The sequence below is a fragment of the Aspergillus neoniger genome (assembly GCF_003184625.1).
Source record: "Aspergillus neoniger CBS 115656 unplaced genomic scaffold BO87scaffold_24, whole genome shotgun sequence".
Lineage (NCBI taxonomy): Eukaryota > Fungi > Ascomycota > Eurotiomycetes > Eurotiales > Aspergillaceae > Aspergillus > Aspergillus neoniger.
The window spans coordinates 559,783-579,348 of record NW_020291152.1 but is presented as its reverse complement, the minus strand read 5'-3'; the positions used below and the strand labels follow the sequence as shown (position 1 = coordinate 579,348).

General features: G+C 50.7%; 5 protein-coding genes across 5 annotated transcripts; 2 read left to right on the top strand and 3 right to left on the bottom strand.

The window, feature by feature from the left end:
* The first annotated feature begins 2,326 nt into the window (after positions 1 to 2,326).
* Positions 2,327 to 5,273, top strand: vtc4 (putative vacuolar transporter chaperone (Vtc4)). The gene is made up of 5 exons (XM_025617873.1): positions 2,327 to 2,492; positions 2,562 to 3,033; positions 3,096 to 3,341; positions 3,395 to 4,703; positions 4,758 to 5,273. The coding sequence occupies exons 1-5, from the start codon at positions 2,488 to 2,490 to the stop codon at positions 5,150 to 5,152; spliced, it is 2,427 nt and encodes an 808-aa protein (XP_025477958.1). The 5' UTR covers positions 2,327 to 2,487; the 3' UTR covers positions 5,153 to 5,273.
* A 297-nt stretch (positions 5,274 to 5,570) lies between these two features.
* On the bottom strand, positions 5,571 to 8,356 carry dppV (dipeptidyl peptidase DppV; the record flags this gene model as incomplete). Its single annotated transcript, XM_025627963.1, has 8 exons — positions 5,571 to 5,834; positions 5,944 to 6,155; positions 6,229 to 6,461; positions 6,534 to 6,756; positions 6,807 to 7,818; positions 7,877 to 8,115; positions 8,173 to 8,224; positions 8,289 to 8,356. 8 exons carry the CDS (start codon positions 8,354 to 8,356, stop codon positions 5,693 to 5,695), a joined length of 2,181 nt encoding a protein of 726 aa, XP_025477957.1. The 3' UTR covers positions 5,571 to 5,692.
* A 669-nt stretch (positions 8,357 to 9,025) lies between these two features.
* BO87DRAFT_398702 (DNA ligase (ATP) CDC9) lies at positions 9,026 to 11,871 on the bottom strand (the record flags this gene model as incomplete). The annotated part of the gene is made up of 4 exons (XM_025625385.1): positions 9,026 to 9,571; positions 9,622 to 9,852; positions 9,902 to 11,726; positions 11,804 to 11,871. The coding sequence occupies 4 exons, from the start codon at positions 11,869 to 11,871 to the stop codon at positions 9,026 to 9,028; spliced, it is 2,670 nt and encodes an 889-aa protein (XP_025477956.1).
* Positions 11,872 to 12,610: 739 nt separating this feature from the next.
* BO87DRAFT_460725 (uncharacterized protein) lies at positions 12,611 to 16,368 on the top strand (the record flags this gene model as incomplete). Its single annotated transcript, XM_025629032.1, has 2 exons — positions 12,611 to 12,702; positions 12,751 to 16,368. The coding sequence occupies exons 1-2, from the start codon at positions 12,670 to 12,672 to the stop codon at positions 16,366 to 16,368; spliced, it is 3,651 nt and encodes a 1,216-aa protein (XP_025477955.1). The 5' UTR covers positions 12,611 to 12,669.
* Positions 16,369 to 16,709: 341 nt separating this feature from the next.
* On the bottom strand, positions 16,710 to 18,295 carry BO87DRAFT_110286 (translation initiation factor eIF5). Its single transcript, XM_025617872.1, has one exon. The coding sequence runs from the start codon at positions 18,095 to 18,097 to the stop codon at positions 16,823 to 16,825; it is 1,275 nt and encodes a 424-aa protein (XP_025477954.1). The 5' UTR covers positions 18,098 to 18,295; the 3' UTR covers positions 16,710 to 16,822.
* Positions 18,296 to 19,566: the final 1,271 nt, after the last annotated feature.

Genomic DNA, 19,566 nt, shown 5'->3' with positions numbered 1-19,566 from the left:
TCATAGCAGCAGCCTCTTTCAGCTCGCTAGTACTAGTGGAACTGCCTGGGCGAAGTTTCTCACGCTTGGACTACTAGTCGGTCTTTTGTCTTAGATCCCCTCGTAGTATGAAAAGATCGGTCCTGGTGGCGGAACACCGACGGCCAATGCAGGGTTACTAGTAAAGGTGTTTTGAAAATACCACTTCGTGCTATTGCGAGAACGAACTACTAGTATCTGTGAAAATATATTGCTGCCACAGTTTGACCTGGTTCTACAGAAATACTACTAGTGGCGACTAATAAAATAGCCTGCCTCCAAGGTACTATATAATAGCAAGTACTAGGCCGGTGGGCACTACGGTATTATACAGAGGGAAAGTTTCACAACTGCGATTGATCTCGGCTTTAATTGTATTTGCTCTGTGGTGGGGGTGTATTGCATGTTCAGGAGAGTGATTGGTAACTCTTTGCTGAATCTAGAGATGTATCATGTGCCTGAGGTAGGTTAGATAGAACGAGTTGAAGCCTGCTAGTATATATATGGAAAGTGAAGGCACCGACCGATACGATACATCAGATAGTAGTACTAATAATACTGAAACGTAATGGGTGCAACTGGTCTCAAGGGTTCATACAGTATCATAGTATATATCAAATTGCCTATTTGAAGAAAATTCTTTCTATCTTTCCAGTATCTCTCATCTTAATAGTATGCGATTACATACAAGAAGAAAACAAGGCAGACGAGCAGAAGTCTGCCAGACGTGAACTAGTACTACTGCACTAAATCAAGTATTCTAGTAGATCTCCTCACAGAATACATCGGGAATCTACCCAATAGACTTGGATTGTTCCGACTCATAACGTGGGCTGATATAGACATATCTCTAGCAAGGGTCCCTGTCCGACCTGCGCACATTATGAATATATTAATTACCGGAGTCTAGCTTCGAGGCAAGTAATCTGTGACATTGAAGAATGACACACGGGTCATACGTAGACGAGAAAGGGAATAGGCTACTTGATTCTGGGTATGTATAGCAGATACAAGATACATACATACATAGTTACATACACAAAATAGGTCCGTCCTGTTGATTATAACAGCTAAAAGGGGAATTTACTAGCGTGCCGAAGAGGAGTTTCATCTTAACCTCTGTATCGTCTTTGCCGGGGCGATGAAGCCGATTGGTTATGAGAGTAGGCCCCATTTGCTGCCGCGGCGATGATCGAGGATCCAGGCCTTGAGGTTCCTGCACGTTTAGCTAACGGTGGCGTTGATGGGGGTTGGATTGTGTTACTGTTACCATCTGGCTGCAGCCGGGTGAGACATTAACACACACTACCTATGGAGTAGACTACTTTCTACGAGTAGTACTTGGTCTTGTGCTGCTAGCTGGGAATGAAACCAGGGAGCCTTTTCCGGGTCCTAGTTAGGCTAGTACTCTAGTAGATAGAGAATGGGGTGAGACGGTTGGCATGTGAGACCACCATCTCTTTAGTCTAGCTGTTATCGAATGGTAGATGGTAAAGGAAGCACAAGACACTAAGTACTAGATAACCAGGTATTTTAACAATTTCAGAGGGGAATTGGGTTACCGGTACCGTTGATATGCGATTATACCCATCCCCACTGACCTTACGTGCAAAATGGTGAATTTGCAGAGCTCAGAGGTATTGGAAATTACCCGGACGTATAACGTGGGATGGAATTGGTGAAAGGATGACCTCGTATCGATAGCAAACCACCGGCTAGTCCCGAAGCGGGAAAGCGGTGATGAGGGAGAGCAGCACCTGCGCAATCGAGTGGCTGAGAATGCATCAAGCAACGGGAGTCATCCAAGCTATGATTTAGAGCAGTTTTTAGGGTCTTCTCCATGCAAACTGGAGCATGTCTGTCATTCTCCCCGATTCCCCGTGGTATTGGCGTGTCTTGTCCCTCCAGTTGCACCCTCTTTTGACATGCGATTCTTACCTAGGAGATTGATATGACCCAATGGTAATGGCACGGGACTGCAATCGCAGCTCGGTATTACCGGTACCAGACCCAAAGCAAGGGCCAATCTTGGGGCCGATAGCGTTATCGGGAGGAGTCACGGGTTGACGTCGACCGGGCCTGAGGTCTCCGCCATCCTGGGACGGGTCTTTAGCAAGCATCATGAGCTTCGACCGGCTCTTGTACATAGTCGCCTTCTCTTGTCCGTCTCCACTGCTGGCTCCCTGCGCCTTCGTCTAGTAATTAGCATCATCTCGACCAGATTAGGTCCTTTTCCTTTGGCTACTCTCTTTCGATTTTTTTACTTTTTTTCGGCCCCCCCCCTCCTCTCTCAGCTTTCTTTTTTCTGTTCGCTCTCTCTGACGACCTGCTTTTACGTCAATCATGATCTTTTCTTCCGACCTCTAAACAGCTCTCCCCAAACATCCACCAAATCGTTAACGCCCCTTACTCACACCCTGTTTGCCTCCTATTTCTATCCCAAGAGCTTAGTCAATTGACTTATTCACTATGAGGTTTGTAGCTCTTTTCCAAACTTTCCATCTGATTGGATCGCCCAGCTGACTGGTTCGTCTCTTGTCTAGGTTCGGAGAGCACCTCCGATCTTCTATGATCAAGGAGTACTACTGGTACTACATTGCATACGAGGATCTGAAGAAGGCTCTCAAAACCGGTTATGTCACCGAGCCTACGCCCGAAAACGCGAGGCCCGACCGCCAGGCCTGGTCGGAGGACGATGAGAAGCACTTTGTGACCCTGCTGGAGAGCGAATTGGACAAGGTCTTCAACTTCCAGCGAATCAAGAGCGCGGAGATCGCTCGTCGCATTCAAGCCAGCGAGACGGAAGTCAATGATGTGGTTTCCCGCTTGGATAATTCCTCCAGCTCTCGCTCAGACAGCGCCTCAAATTCGCGTCCCAGCCGGAGGCCCCCTTCCGACGAAGACTTCTTGTTGCTCGAGCAGGTCTTGAGTGACATCATCGCCGACGTCCACGATCTGGCAAAGTTCACCCAACTGAACTACACTGGCTTTCAGAAAATTATTAAGAAACACGATGTACGCTTTAATTCTCATGCGCTGCTAGAAACGCAACTTCGGTGCTAATCGTTTGTTTCTAGAAACAAACCGGGTGGCACTTGCGGCCTGTCTTTGCTGCGCGACTCAATGCGAAGCCGTTTTTCAATGACAACTATGATGCCCTCGTCGTCAAGCTTTCGAAGCTTTACGACCTTGTCCGTACCAAAGGTAATCCCGTCAAGGGTGATTCGGCCGCCGGAGGCAGTCAACAGAACTTTGTCCGCCAGACGACCAAATACTGGGTTCATCCCGACAACATCACTGAGCTGAAGCTCATTATCCTTAAGGTATGCGCGAGAACATCTGTCAATCCCTACGAGATCGTTGCTGACAAGAGCAGCACCTTCCTGTGCTGGTTTTCAACCCTAGAAAAGAATTCGAGGAAAAAGATGCCGCTATTTCATCCATCTATTATGATAATACCGATACATGGGAGCTCTACCAGGGTCGCTTGAAGAAAACCGAGGGAGCGGAAGCCATCCGACTGCGCTGGTATGGTGGCATGGAAAGTGACCAGATCTTCGTGGAGCGGAAGACCCATCGCGAGGACTGGACGGGAGAAAAGTCTGTCAAGGCGCGTTTCTCACTGAAGGAGAAGCACGTTAATGCCTATCTTTCCGGTCGCATGACCGTGGAGAGCATCTTCGAGAAGATGCGCCGGGAAGGTAAGAAGAGCGAAGAGGAAATCGACAACTTGGAGCAACTGGCACGGGAAATCCAATACCGAGTCATCACGCGAAAATTGGTCCCTGTGACCCGATCTTTCTACCACCGAACCGCCTTTCAGCTTCCCGGAGACGCTCGCGTGCGTATATCTCTCGACACAGAGTTGACAATGACTAGGGAGGACAACCTCGATGGTCGCAGCCGGGCGGGAGACAATTGGCGGCGGATGGATATCGGCGTGGATTGGCCTTTCTCCCAGCTCCCTCCCGAGGACGTGGAGCGCTTCCCCTATGCCGTGTTGGAGGTAAAGCTTCAAACGCAAGCGGGCCAAGAGCCACCGCAATGGATCAGAGATCTGACGGCCAGTCACCTGGTCGAGGCGGTGCCCAAGTACAGTAAATTCATCCACGGCACGGCCACCCTCTTCCCCGATCGTATCAATCTTCTTCCCTTCTGGATGCCGCAGATGGACGTCGACATTCGCAAGCCGGCTACTCGCAAGTTCGGTATCCAGCGGCCTCCGGCTAGCGCACCTTTGTCCACCACCGAAACACCCGAGGATGACGAGTCGGACGAGGAAGACTCGAACGAAGCACGCTGGGTTGATAGCACGAACACGGCTGAGGCCACGACTGCCGATCAAGAAGCCCTGTTTGCCGATACCGATGGAAACGCCTTGGATATAGAGGAGCGAATCGCCGCTCAACCACTTCCCGGAGACGAGGATTACCCGTTATACGATTCGGATGCAGAATCGGTTGATTCGGACGAGTTGGAGGAAGCGCGTCGTGTGGGTGGCACCTACTACTACAAGCAGTTGGCAAAGTACTACGTCCACAATGCTGGAAATGCCATGGTACACTGCTTCACAGCGCTCATCCCGCGCCCGCGTCCGACCAGCATGCCGCCCCCGGAACAGAATGGAATTGCCGTCATGGGCAACAAGCGCACGGTGAAGCGCTTCCAAGCTCCCAAGGGCAAGCGTAAGTCAATCCCACCTTCTTTGTATCCAAGCAACATCCCCCTAACAGTCACAGGAATCCACGTCCCCGTCCGCGTCGAGCCAAAGGTCTACTTTGCCGCAGAACGTACCTTCCTCTCGTGGCTGGAATTTTCCATCCTCCTTGGTACAATTGCAGCTACACTGTTGAACTTTGGAGATGACTACATCACCTTCGGATCCTCTTGGGCTTTCACCGTGCTGGCTGCGGTCGCCCTTCTATACAGTCTCATGCTGTACGTGTGGCGTGTCGACAAGATACGCAAGCGCCGCGACGTCAAGCGTGTATACTACGAGAAATGGGGACCGACGGTCGTCGGTCTCGGACTGGTGGTTATCGTCATGGTTAACTTTGGTCTCCGGGCCCGCCAAGCCGGATTCTTGGCTAAAGATGGAGACCTTGACGACGCTCCTCACGGAGGCGAGCTGTGATGCTTCTTCGAATTCTGGGTATAAATTGTTGCGACGAAGTTATCTATCTGAATGAGTGAATCCGTTTCGTTTCTAAGCTATCATCATTATATTATCCTCTGCCCTTCTTTCAGTTGAAAGGCTGAAAGAGAAAGCTGTACTGATTCTCATGGTCTGATTGTACAAAAGCTTGTGTATGATTGTTTCTTTCAGTTGTTTCGTTAAGATACCAGATCCTTTCCTGCCCTGTCCTTGATGTTGGTTTAGTTGATATGAGGTGGAAGAAACAGAAGAGAAGAAAGCACCAGAAATTGATTGACTGATTGTGTGGTTGGTTGGTATGTCAGTATAGCAGTTGACAGACAGTAGGTAGTTATCAAACCACTACAAGAATAAATTGATATACAACAGCAGCAGTTTTCAACATCATTAATAAAGTCTTTCATCTCATGCATCCATCATCTCGTAATCTACCAACTAATCACCAGTACAAACAGGCAACTCTAGTTCCTATCTGAAACATCATCACATCCAATGATACGAAGTAGTGAAATAGAATAATCACGGATTCAAATCCACCACCGGATTAACCGTATCCTCCAAACTGATCGCATCCGGATTCGACCCTCCCACCCCGGAATACCGATTAATCCATCCCAGCACCTGCTGATACCAAACAAGGCTATTTTCCTGACCGGTGACCCTACACAAAACACAGCCACATTAGCATCATCCATCCACAGCACCCATGTCCATCAAAAAAGAACAAGCAAATATAAAGATGGGAAAGGGAGGGGTAAGGGGATGTATACCAATGATCCTCATCCGGGAAATTCAAAAACCGACTAGGCACACCCCTCTCCTGCAGCGTATTAAACAACCCAATCCCATTCGCCACAGGGATACGATAATCCATATCGCTGTGGATGACGAGCTGGGGAGTACTGTATGCGAGGACGCGGCTGGGACCGGATGGATCCGTGTTGTGGAATGCGTCGCGGGCTTGCCAGAAAGTGCCGTTGAACTGGATCATTATTTGTGTTAATATCATGTATACTATATGTGTGTATAGGGGAAAAGAAAAGAAGGGGGTTTACCTCATGCTCAACAATCCACAACTCATCCGTCTCGACCCACGCATCACCAATAAACGGACCATCATGGCTAACCAGCGCCTTGAACTTACGTCCAAAGTCGTCGCCCTGGATCCATGTGATCATGAACGCGCCGAAGCTGGGGCCCGCGGCGACGCCGTTATCCGTGTCGATGAAGTCGTAGGTGTCGTGCACGTATTGCCAGGCTTTGGTTAGGTCGTCGAAGGCGGCGCCGGCTTTAGTGATTGATTTCATTTGTTAGCTGTGTATAAGAGGGAGAGGGTTTGGGAGTTAGGGAATGGGCATACTCCAGTTCAGTTGGATGGCGTCTGTGAGCTGCTGGCCGAACCCGGTGCTCCCCGTGGGGTTTGGTTGGACGACAACGTAGCCCTGGTCGGCGAAGACCTTGGAGTGCCATTTCTGGTTCCAGGTATCGGCCCAGGCGTCTTCGGGGCCGCCGTGGATGAGGAACGCGAGGGGGTATTTCTTCGATGGGTCGAAGTCTTGCGGGTAGGTGAGCCATCCTTGGAGCTGGATGGGGTTAGTATGATTGCTGTATATCATTGGGGAGGGTGATTTACGGTAGTCCAGTTGCCGTCAAAGTAGAATTCTTCAAAATCGGAGGAACTGAGGCCGCTGAGCTCGGGGTCGATCTCGTTGGCTGAGGCCAGTGTGTTGAGTACGCCCTCGTCTGGGCTGGCGGTGTAGACGCTCCAGCTTGTCCAGAAGGCGTTGGATGTGACGAGGAGGGTAGAGTTGGATAGGGCGTATTGAGCCGATACGGTGCCGCTGTCTGTGAAGTTTGTGGGCGTGAAGTCGTCTGCTGCATCGCCTGGGATGGCGAATAGTCTGGTTCGTCCTAGATCTTGGCTTGCCACGACGAGGTTGTCTTCGTCGATCCATGTCACGGAGGAGGGAGACCGGTCCCAGTCCTTTGCAAGGGGCGTGATAGTGTTATCAGTGATGGAGTATACGTATAGCACGTTGCGGTCTGACTCGTACGTATTGGTCGCCATTTGGAAGTATGCTATTTTATCGCTGCTGGGGGAGAACACGGGGTTGTTAGATTCGCCTTCAACTCCCTCCGGGGTTGCAGAGCTATCAGGGCCGTTGACGGCAAAAGCAGTCGCAGAGCCGTCGTGCGGAACGAGATAGACATAGGCAGCTGTGTTGTTAGCAAGAGGCAGCTCTGGGGCTTTGCTCTTGAAGGTAACCCAATTGCCATCAGGCGAGAGGTCATAGTCATTGTTGCCTCCAAAAGGAGGGAATGGGCTTTCGGCACCCTTGACTGGTTTGACCAGGTTGGTCAATCCGCCTGAAGAGGTGTATTGGACATTGCCGTCATCGCTGGTCGAGCTTTGCAGAGTGCCGGAGAATACGGCGTGGGAGGCAGTGGTCAGGTAGGTGTCCCAGTGGCGCACAAAGATGCTGTCGTAGATGCGGGCTGTACTGGGATAGGTCTCTGCGAGCTGATCGTTGTAGGCCGTACCGTTGGGATAGGACTTTCCACGCAGGATGAAATGCACGTCGCCGGAATCCGTCACGGTTGATTTGATGCCGAGGAAACCGGCGGAGAGAGAGGCTGCCTTGTACCTGCATCAGGTAGGATTAGCATCAACTCTCAGAAGTATAGTTTAAGGTCTAAACCAACGCATTTGCAAAGTCAGAAGTGTCCGCAATCCACAGCTCCACACCACCGGGAATCTGTGCATTGGTGCTGTTGATGTAGAGGAGCGTAGAACTGTCAGAACCAAGCCAGATAATCTCCTCAATGTCGCTATCATCGGTGAGGGTGGTGATCTCGCCCGATTCAAGGTCAATCAAGCTCCACCAGGTACTGCTAGAATGAGTGTCGAAGGACCATTGGGAGGTCGAGAATAAACCAGTGTCCTTGTGGTGTCAGTAGACAATGCTCTGTTGCATAGCTGGAACTGGCAATGGACATACACCGGACGGGTTTGGTATGACATCGCCTCTCTGCGGGGCACCGATCATCTGTCTGTGCAGATAGACCTGTTAGCCATGCACAATTTGGTCAATTCACAATGTTCTGAAATACTCACTCCGGGGTTAATGCTGACACTGCGGAGGCCGCAGCCGCCGTGATGGACAGCCACCGAAGAGCTCCCATCCTCGAGGACTTGATGTGATTGTCGGGGAAAAAGGAATGACTGGTCCTCGAGCCAAGATCAGCATGACATGGCTGCCAGGATCAATTTATGCCCAGCGGAAGGGTGGGAATTATCTCCTGGCTGGCTGAATGTCTGGCTGAGCTTCACGAGCTGCCAAATCGGGGCCAGCTTGAAGCAAGGGAGGGCTGGAGGAACAGCCCACGCACTGTGCTGACCCTGCCGATCTAAGGGGACCGACTGATCCCATTTGTTAGCGGCGTACCATTCCATCAATCATTCTTTTTTACTTGAAAGTGGCCTGGAGCAACTGTGGCGTCCGTAAAGCCTATTCGGACGCCATCGTTTGGGGAGGATTCAGTAGATGGCGAGGGGTAGAGGACTCGAGACCTGTAGATATTCCGTCTGGAAAGGGAGACTTTACCAACAGCAAGGGAGATGTTTGCAATTTGTGCATCGAATTGAGAAAGCTTGAGTGTATATTGCAATTCTCACCTCAGGCTGAGACATTATCCTTGACTCCAACGGAATGGGCCCTTACAGAGCAGCCCTCGAACTCTAACAATGCAAAAGCAATAGCAGAAACACTTTATTGTGGGTATCCAGAACCCAACGGCATTACATGTACATATACCTCCCAAGTCATGAAAGACATGCAGGAACTCCGCGCTTCAGTACTCGAAATCATCATCCACTCCTCCCTTGCCAGCATTCTCCTTCTGGACCGCTTCTTGCTTGCGGTACATCTCCGCCACGGCCCGCGTGGTCGTTGCCTGCTCCGGCTTCTTATCGTCTCGGGACTTGATAAATCGGGGGAAGCGAAGAGACACACCCTTTCCTCCCCCAGTCGTCCCCATGAACTCATCCGCCGCCGCCTTGTAACGGGGACTGAGCGTCAAATCCGCAGTTTTCACCTCCCACACCAACCGCGGTTCGAACCATACATCGGGCTGGTCTTTGGGCACGTTGGAGTGGGAGTAGAAGGGCTTGGGCCGATCAATCGTCAGAGGGGAGAGTGCATTGTAGAACTCTTCCAGGATCGCTTCCGAGAATCCCGTGCCGATGTTGCAGATCGTCTCATATGTTTGCGTACTTGAGTTATACGCAGCCAAGAGGAATGCACCGTAGACCGATGTACGCTTGCCTCGGCCATGATAGGCACCTAGTACAACAAGATCGAGGGAGTCACCGACTCCACTGAGATAATCCTTCTTGACCTATTCCATTGTTAGCAGACAGATCGTCGATTCTATCAAGTGAGGCTTACCTTGAGCCAATTCCGACTCCGCTTACTAGGCTCGTAGCCACTTTCCTCTGTATCCAACATTTTGACCATCAGACCTTCACATGATGCCTTGACACTATCATCAAGCAGTGTCTGGATCTCATCCAGTACATTGGTGTTTCCGTACTGAGCGAACTGGAATTCTCCTTCCGTCACCTGGAAAGAATCATGTAACAGCTCACGGCGTTCTCGTAGCGATTTTTTGACCGTAGGCTATCTGACAGTTAGCGGAGTCGAAGAGGCAACTTCAAGTAAAACTTACCTCGCCATTCAAGAACAGAAGGTCGAAGGCGAATACGCAAACCTTGACCTTGACATCTTCCGCTTTGACATCTTTCCTCTTGCGAGTCATGAGCTGTTGGAAAGGCAGAACCTTCTTGTTCTCCGTATCCCAAGCAACAGTCTCGCAGTCTAGTACAAAACTCTGGACACCCTCTTTAATCCAGCCATCAAGCTTGGCTAGAACGTCAGGGTACTTCTTCGATAGGTCCTCAGAATTACGCGAAAAGATCGCACTGAGGCCCTTGGCATCCTTCTTCAAGGTGGCTGTCGCACCCGGATATTGGTGGATCGAGTCAGGAGCGACGTAGTGGATTTGTGCTCGTTCGCCGTCGTACTTGTACTCGCAGGTGAACTCTTTTCCTTCGAACCGATCAAGAACTTCTGTGATGGACTTGGTGGGTTTGGCAAGCATGGGCTTGAGGGGAATTCCCGGCTGCAGCTTGCAAACCTTGGGCAGGTTGGAGAGGCCATGTTCGAGGATGGCTGGTATAATCACTTCATACGCCGGCAGTTCGCTGTAAACAGTCTTCAGAATTGCCTCACCTTCTGCCAACTTCTCGGCAGAGGGAGTCTTCTGGCCCTCCATAGCGGCCTCGTGTGCGACGACAGCTTGGGCAAGGGCAACAAGCACAGTCTTCTCCGCCAGTCCAAGTCTAAGCTTTCCTTCTAAGAATCGAACAATGTACTTCGCTTCGCTAGGTCCACCTTTGTCCTTGGTGATATCAATGCCTTTGCTTCCTTTGCCTGCGGTTGCTGCGTCGGCTGCTGAAAGCAGCTTCTTGATACCGGAAATCTTCTTATCCTGGGAACCATGGCCCTGAACCTTCGCAATACCAAGAAGACCTTCGTGCACTCCACGAACTGTCAATGGCTTCGGCTTGAACATGGTTGGCTGGTTGGACCGACTTTTGGCAGCTACCAAGCCAAGATCTCCGATTTCATGTTGGTCTGTTTTGATCACTGCCAGACTACGTCCGGTACTCTCACCAATAGCCTTCATAATCAAGGACTCGCCGATGCCGAGTTCAATGCCAGCATAATCTGCGGCCAGCTTGTTGATCATAAGTTGAACCGTAGGGAGAAGATCTTGGGGCGTTAGTCGCAATACTTGGCGAAGGAACAGCGAGCAATGAGCTAGGATCACTAGTCGTTTCGTCGTCATCTCGATCAGGGAAAAGGTGGAACAGAGCGCGGCATATGGAACTGGGTCGCCAGCTTTCCAATCGGGATAAGGCTCATTTCCAGCGGCCTTCAACGTAGCCTGAGCCTTCTCAATCTTTTTCTTCTTCACCTCGGGCTTCTCTTCGTCCTCACTTGCAGACTGTGCCTCCTCTTCCGCTACTTCATCATCCGAGACGCTCAATTCTTTCTGCGGTGTCTTCTCGCCTGATGCCTTCTCGACGACAGCTGGTGGCGAGGGCTCCTTCGACTGCGACCGCTTCTTAGGGCTTTTAGGCGATGGGGACTTCCGTTTGGGGGCGGAGGTAGCTTCGTCCCCTCGGGATGTCTTGCGGCGGCGCTTATTGACAGGCTGGATATCACTATCTTCATCCTCGCTGCTGTTTTCTCTCTTCAACTTGTTCTGATCGGCAGGCTCCTCTGGCTTCGACTCCGTGGCCGGGTCTACTCTGTCGGCGCCACCATTCGCGTCCCCATTAGTTCCATGTCCATTGACAGGCTCCGGATCTTGCGCTGTTTCCGATTCACTATCCTTTTTAGCGGCTTTGCTCTTCTTGTTCGAAAACGACAGCGTGGTCTGCTTCTTGGGAGCTTCTTTAGGGTCTGAATTCGAGCCGAAAAATCGCCTGTTGTTCAAGCCAATATTAGCAATCCATACATTAGGACTTACAGATGCATCCGAGGTCCATTCACACAGACGCACCCTATAGTCAACTGGGAATCCCGAACATACCCCAGGGTAGCTTGCTTCCTGCCTTTTGAATCTGCCATTATGAGCGACGATCGCGTTGCGCTTGAACCAATGCCACTATAGGTCCTTCTCAGCTGCTGATATACTTCAAGTTGCCTCGTTTGCGACGGAAGTAATGGCGAGCCTATTCGTGACAAGGTCAAGTCGCCAGTGTAGAAAGGCGACTCAAATTGCGAAGGCGCCGGAGCAGGTCTCCTGCAAGGGTATCGTAACAGTGGCGCAAGAAACGCTGAAGGGCGATTAGCGGGCATAGACGTTATCTCAAACGTCCCTCATCCTAAACTGGCAATGTATCGATTTATATGCACGAGAGTCGAGTTCCGAAAATCAGGCACCCAAGTCGACATCTACTGCTGCCTTCACGGAGCCTTCCATTGCTTAAACGGGAACGCGACGTGACGTGACGCGAGATCCCATTAAAGTCACGTGATCAGGTCTAGCAGGGAAATATCAACGCCACTTGCAGCCAAATTCAAAGGCAAAACGAGAATCAAAGACTTTGCCAGATACAAGCGCCTGTATAGACCTGAATCTCTCTGTATAATGGAGACCAATGTGATCTGTTGAAAGCGCAGCGAAGAGCTACAGTCAAACATTGCAAACACCCACAACACACCGCCTTATATCATTGGCAGAATGTGGGGGCGAAAGCGGCGAGAAACTATCGATAATGGCCTGGTCTGTAAGGCAGCATCGGCCATCTTCGGATTTCCAGCATTTGGCCCGAAGTCGTGCATCTTCCATGTCTGGGTTGCATATCAGATGGCTGTTATGCGATTGAATGCACGTCTAGTTTGATAGCATCTCTAACCATACCAATGGAGATCTCTAGACAGGAAGCTTTCAGCAAGGTATGAAGTGTACTTTATGGCAACAAGCTGCTTGCTAATAAATAGAAGCTTAAACCACCATGTGTTGAGCTCAGCTCGGTGGGCCTGCGATTCCGTGGGCGACAAGCAACTCCAAACGATGTCTTTCGAGCCCTCCAACCGGTGTACAACGTACTGGACGAGCTTGCTCGCAAAGATGCTCTAGATGAGAAGTTAGCAGAATATGCATTTTTCCCATTATGCCATATCTTCAATGAAACCCAAAGGTCTCCTGTCAACTGCTTGGAACTTTCCGTCAAGTGCCTGCGCATTCTCGTTGAGAAAGGATGGGGAAGGCGCTTGTCGCCACAGATGGGCAAGCAGCTCATCATCCTGTTAACCTTGATCGTGGGTGGCACGCCGAATAAATCAGGTGAAACCAATTCAACACAGACTCGATCACCAGAGCTCGCCATTGCGGGATTCCACTGCCTTCTCACTATCTTCAATGTTCTAGATGGACCTGTTGCTAAGCAGACTATTTACCATGAAGTCGGTACTGCGACTATCGTTGACCAGATGGTCTATCTTATGCTCGAAGGCGCCGCGGATGAGGGGTCAGACGAACTCTGCATATCAGCAGCCAAAGCGCTTCAAGCACTCTTTCAGCGTATCACAGATCGAGTAGTGCTGGCAAGTATAATGCCACGGACGGTCTCAACTCTGACAAAGATCATAAAGCCGTCGACTCAGGTCCGGCGATCGTATAAGCTTCTGTCGGTCTGCTTTCAGATTTTCAACTACCTCCTAAGGACGGTACTGAACGATCAAGTTGCCAAAATTTCGGAGAAGTCAGCTCCTTCCCAAAATGCGGATGATCAACTGGTGCTTGACGCTTCTTGGCTTAAAGCTACTGCTACACAAATCAAACTTGCTCTTGCAAATGTTACCCAAATAAGGCGGCATGACCGGCCTGAGGTGCAGACAGCACTGTTGGAACTCTGCTTGATGATAGTAGAAGACTGTCAGGAAACATTGCAGGAGGCACTACCCGTCATCATTGAGACTGTTGTTGTATTGTCGAACGTGGATGAAAATCAGGTGCCGAATGAGGCATTCGTTGCACTTAGACATCATGCCACCACTTATCCAGCCGTGATTGATTCTTTGAAAAACTCTCTTCATACTTGGGTTACTGCCTTTCCGAGGACCATGCAGAGCAACGACGAAACGGCAAAGCAGTGGGCTGTTAAGCAAATATCAACTGCCTTCCAAGTTTTGTCGCAGGTACAATCCGGTTCCGATCTCCTTGCAGCTAGCCTGGCGTCAGGCATTTGCGACAGTGTGGCTGCATCTCTGAACAGCTCGACAAATGCTCTCCAGCCTCTCAGTTCTGATGTTGCAAACAGCCAGACTTTGGAAGTACTCAATAATGGGGTCAAATCAGACTCGTTTCCTCCAGTCATTCTCGAGCACAGAAGCCAGCAACAAACGCTGAATGATTTGCAATCCATGATAATCAGACTCAATGCATCTGAGTCTGGCAGCGAGATCAAACGTCTGATTATCGACCGAGTTCACCAGGAGAGGGGAAATGCTCTTATTGCACCTCTCTGGTTAGGTCTCACGTTCTTAAAGAGCAACACCCAACTCACATCTTTTTTCGATGATTTCATCTCCACGGATGAGCTCGAACCTTCAGGTCAACGTTTGTCACGATCTGGCATGATTGAAGAGTTATACTACGTCTCATTACCCATACTTAACGAGCCATTAGTCGACGAGTCTAGGGACTGGCGGGTACAGGCACTTGCGCTAGAGGCCGTTGCCCTTCAAGCCCAGCAGCTCGGGGAGGCCTTTCGTCCAGAGTTGATGGACGCATTATACCCTGTCCTTCAGTTATTGGCATCCAGCAACTCGAGTCTCCAGAAACATGCTATGACGTGCCTCAACACTCTCACAACGGCCTGCAATTATGGCGATGCCAGCACAATGATTGTCGAAAACGTTGACTATCTCGTGAACTCCGTGGCCCTAAAGCTCAACACCTTCGACGTCTCACCCTACCCGCCCCAGGTTCTCCTAATGATGGTCAAGCTGTCCGGCGTGCGACTCATTCCCTACCTCGACGACCTGGTGGACTCCATTTTCAGCATACTCGACATGTACCATGGGTATCCGAAACTCGTCGAGATGATGTTCCGGACTCTCGCCGCCATCGTCGAAGAAGGCACCAAAAGCCCCTCCTTCCTAGCAATCGACAACGGCAAAGACGGCAATGTTGACCACCACAAGAAGCCATACGAAAGACTACAGATCTCCACCCTCGTCCAGGACCTCAGAAATCGCAAAGCGAAGCGTGCAAAACTATCCGAAGACCTCGGAGACGTCGACGAAATCATCCCACACCCAAAAAAGCCCTGGACAAAGGACCCCGAGAACCCCAAGCAGCAAGCATCCGACTTCAACACCACCATCGACGACCTCCTCAAAGAAGAAGACGATCCAGATGAACCACTCCCCCCACCCCGCGAAGCCGAAGACAGCGAGAAACCCCTAAGCAAACCACACAACCTCCTCCTCCACATCATCCAATCCATCCCATCCCACCTCTCCTCCCCGTCCCCCTACCTCCGCCGCTCCCTCCTCACAATCCTCATCGACGTCTTCCCCACCCTCGCCGCGCACGAAAACAGCTTCCTCCCACTAATCAACGACCTCTGGCCCGCCGTATCCGCCCGAATCAGCTTCCCATCCTCCCTGACCATCTCACAACCAACCACAGGTCCCAAATCCACCGACCTCATCACCACCACCCTCAAACAATCCCCCACCGAATTCTCCTTCCAAGAAGAAACCTTCGTCACCACCACAGCCTGCAAAGCCATTGAAACAATGTGCAAAACCGCCGGCGACTTTATGGCCTCGCGCATCGAAACCGAATTTCCCCGCTGGGAGCGGCTCTACACGCGCGTATGGGACAAAGTCCGTCAAGACGCTGAAAAGGCCATGGAAAGACGAGCCCAACAACAACAACAACAACAACAACAACAACAACAACAACAACAACAACAACAACAACAACAACAACAAGACACAACCACCACCACCCTATCAACATCACCATCACCATTCACCCCCTCCCTCTCCCTCACCACAACCGGCACCCACGGCACCCGCACATTCACCCCCCACCACGCCCTCTGGCGCGCACTAATCCCGCTATTCATCACGCTCCTCACACACGTCCGCCTACCATTATCCATCGGAGACAGGATCTGCGAGTTCCTAGCGGCATGGATAGTGCGGTATGCTGGGCCGGAGTATTACTCCTCCCGGACGCGGAGTAATAAACCTACTACTACTACTACTCAGCCAGCAGATAGTGCAACCGCAACCGCAACATCATCTCTAAGCGTGGAAATCGACTCAGTTGAGAATGTCATCCAGGCTATGGAGACGTGGAATGCCGATCTAACCTGGTTTATTTTCCAGGAGGAGAGGGCGGCGGTCAGGCGGGTGGTGGAGAAGAGTAAGAGAACAACTATTACTGCTACTACTACTACTACTACTACTACTACTGTGACGACAAGGGGTCAGGCTCGAGCGCCTTTAATTTGTGAGGTTGTTGAGGATGAGGAAGAGGAGACGTTGAAGGGATGGGCTATGCCGGGGACGGGGTTGAGGTTTGCGGAGGTGGCGTTTTAGGTAGATCATAGTAAAGAGGTTGATGTGTTTGGAGTTGTGTTGGATAGTGTAGGTAGAAAATAGAACTACTTGTGTGTTTTGTGATGTCTGGTTCAGTGGTACTTGTAGCGAGTGGGGCTCCTGTTCTTCAAGGTATTCAGTCGAAGCGACGGAGATGGAGAAGTGGAAGAGGCTGTTGAGTCTAGTAACAGATTTAAGGGGAAAGTCAATGGTCTACTGGGAACAATGACGATCAAGGCATAAATATGTAGGGCGATTGATTAGCAGCTACCTAAAACCAATGTTTTTTCTTTGAGCTTATTTCAACTTCTGGAACAAACAATAGGCAGAGCGAAACTATCACATCCGAAAAGAGCGGAGATCAGTTGGAACGAAGCAATCACGCGACAAAATCAATAGGTCCCGAAAATTGTCCACTGAGCAGACAGAGGGCACGACAAGCCGAGCCACTGATCTACTCGCTGTCCTCATCGCTCTCTTCCTCACTCTCGGCGTTCTCGAGCCATTCAAGGAAGGGTTCGGCAGCCTTGCGGACCTTCTTGCTGGTCGAGATGTCGACGTACTTCTTGCTAGCCTTGGAACCCCAGGCCTTGAGGGTCTCCTCAGAGACGAGGTCGTGCTCGTAGTACTTGAGCAGGACAGCGGGGACCTGGCCGATCAGCTCAGGGTGATCCTTGCCAACGAAGCGCTCGGTTCCCCCAAGGAAGGCCTTCTCGTGGCGCTCGGAGGTGATCATCTTCTTCAGCAGGGCAGCACGGGCAGGAACCTGCTTGGCGATCTTCTCATCGAAGATGGTCTGGGCCAGAACAGCAAGGGTCTTGTGCTTGTTCTCAATGCCATACTCCTTGGCCTTCATGTAGATGTCGACGTCGCTAACAGCGGTGATACCGCCCTTCTCAGAAGCGGCGTTGAGAATCCAGCTGCCAAGCTCATCGTAGGCAGAGGGGCCATCGGCACCCTCGTCGTCGCCATCCTCGAGAACCAAAGAGCGCTTGAGATCATCGGGGAGCTCCTTAGCACGAGCCTTGACGGCTTCCTCCGACACGTCAACGGCCCATTCATCATCATCGATCTCCTCGGCCTCGATGTCCTTGGCACCGGCCTTGATACGGCGAGTGAGTTCGTCATCGCTGCCTGCTTCCAGGGCGACATCGTTCTCCTCATCACCGTTCTCGGAGTTGTTGCTATCTCCGGGGCTGCCATCCTTGTCGCCATTCGCGGTGTCATTCTTATCCTTGTTTCGATCACGACGGGCCTTCTTCGAGGCCTTGTCCTTCTTCCCTCCCTTGCCTTGCGCGCCGTTGCGGATGATAAAGGTGCTCAGTTTCAGACGGGAGTCGACCTCGGAGCGCTGTCCACAGGCCTTGCAGTCCAAAAAGATCTTTTCATCCTTGATGATGACATCCGTTTCCGGATTCTTGCATTTCTTGCACAGCACGAACTTGGAGATAAAGCCGTCCAGATAGTCCTGAAGCTTGGGGGCATCATGGGCACCGTTAATGATCCAGCGATCATCGGTGGGCTTGGCGTTGGCCTGAGCACCCAGCTCGAAGCCAAAGTACTTGATCACGTAAGACGGAGGGCGACTGAGCGACTGAGCGACCGAGTTCAAGTTGACGACAACGGTCTTGATACCGTTGCCCTTGCCCTCGATCTTCGACTGGAGGCGCTCCATCTTGTAACGGTAGAAGGGATCGGAGACATCCCGACGAATGTTGACAGTGGCCATGATGACAGTTGGTTGATTGGTAAAATCTTCAAGAGACTAAACGAGATGGTTATATGAAGGAGAAGCGGGAGGGATTCTGGACCAGGAATATCTTGACAAAACAAGACATGCGTGGAATATTCCTAATTTTGGTGGAATGATGGCGGTTGTTGAGATCGAAATTTTTTTAGTTGAGTCGAATGATGAACACAGCGAATACGGCAGCCCTTAGCTTTCAGCCACAGGACTTCGAATGTATACTACAAGGTTTCGACGTGAAGCGAAACGATTGCAGCTTGAGCGGCAGGTGGTGATCGAGATCTCTGACGCAGGACGAATACATAGACAAGTTCTCGACCGACTCTGTTTTTCAGTGGCTTTCTCCGGCAGGAAGAGAGAGAAACCAACGGGTGGTTCTTCTGTTGAAAAGGAAAGCAAGACGATCCGGTCAGCTTCGTAATACTGATGGAGGCCTGACAGCAGGGGCCGGAGGGGGGGGGGGGAAGGGAAGGGAACTAACCAGAGTGGTTTGAGCGTGAACAAAACGTGTGGGAAACCAGCAGGCGAAAGTGGTAGCCTGGCGGAAAGAGCTTTTAATACGCAAGAGCGTTGCAAAGCCGATGAGATAGTGATGAGAAAAACCTGAAAGGTGGATGAGTTGGAAAGTGGGTGGAAGAGGGAAAGAAGAGAAGAAGAAGAAGAGAAGAGAGAGAGAGAAAAGAAGGAAAGAAAGGGAAGGTGAAAGCCCAAACAAAAAAAGGGAAAAGTCCGAGCCGATTTGCTAAGGCTCCCAACCAGTAAAATTCGGAAAAAACGGCGAGTGCAAAAAAGAAGGAAAAAATGCGCGCGTCTGAGTCAGCCGAGGCATCTCCAGGCGCCACTTTCATTAGGAAAAGTCTCATATTGTTCGAGGGCAAAAATGCCATCTCCATATTAATTGTCTCGGTCTTTTTTTCTTTTTTTTTTTTTGTGTCTTCTTGTTTTCGCTCGCTTCACTCGTAGTTCCCCAATTATTGTTTACTCTAACTGGACCTTCTCCTTCTCTTGGTAGAGGGATCAGTGTCACTCGGCTTGTTCACTTGAGAAGAACCAGGTCGCACATCATTTGGCTTTGTGTCTGCTAACGGCGTACAGACAGTGCTGTCCTTCTCCAGTGGAACCCATTGGTCATTGCAAGCCTAGTGCTTCGGGTCCGACTACTAACTAGTAGCGTGCACGGCGTTTCTTCAGTGTGTTTAGACTTTAGAGTGTAGAGACTTGCCCGACTACCTTTGATAGTAGTATATCTGATGACTTCACCATCCTTATGCTTTCCGTAGACATACAATGGGATTGTCGTTGCCTGTCCGAGTCCCAAAATGTACCCCTGCATAGACTGTCTCCTAATTTAAAGCCGGAGACACAGGCTAAGGCAAACTCTTGGGGTAACTTTCGGGTAGTCGGTGTTCTCTAGATATTTTGGTCTGTACTGTGCGACCGTGTGAGCCTGC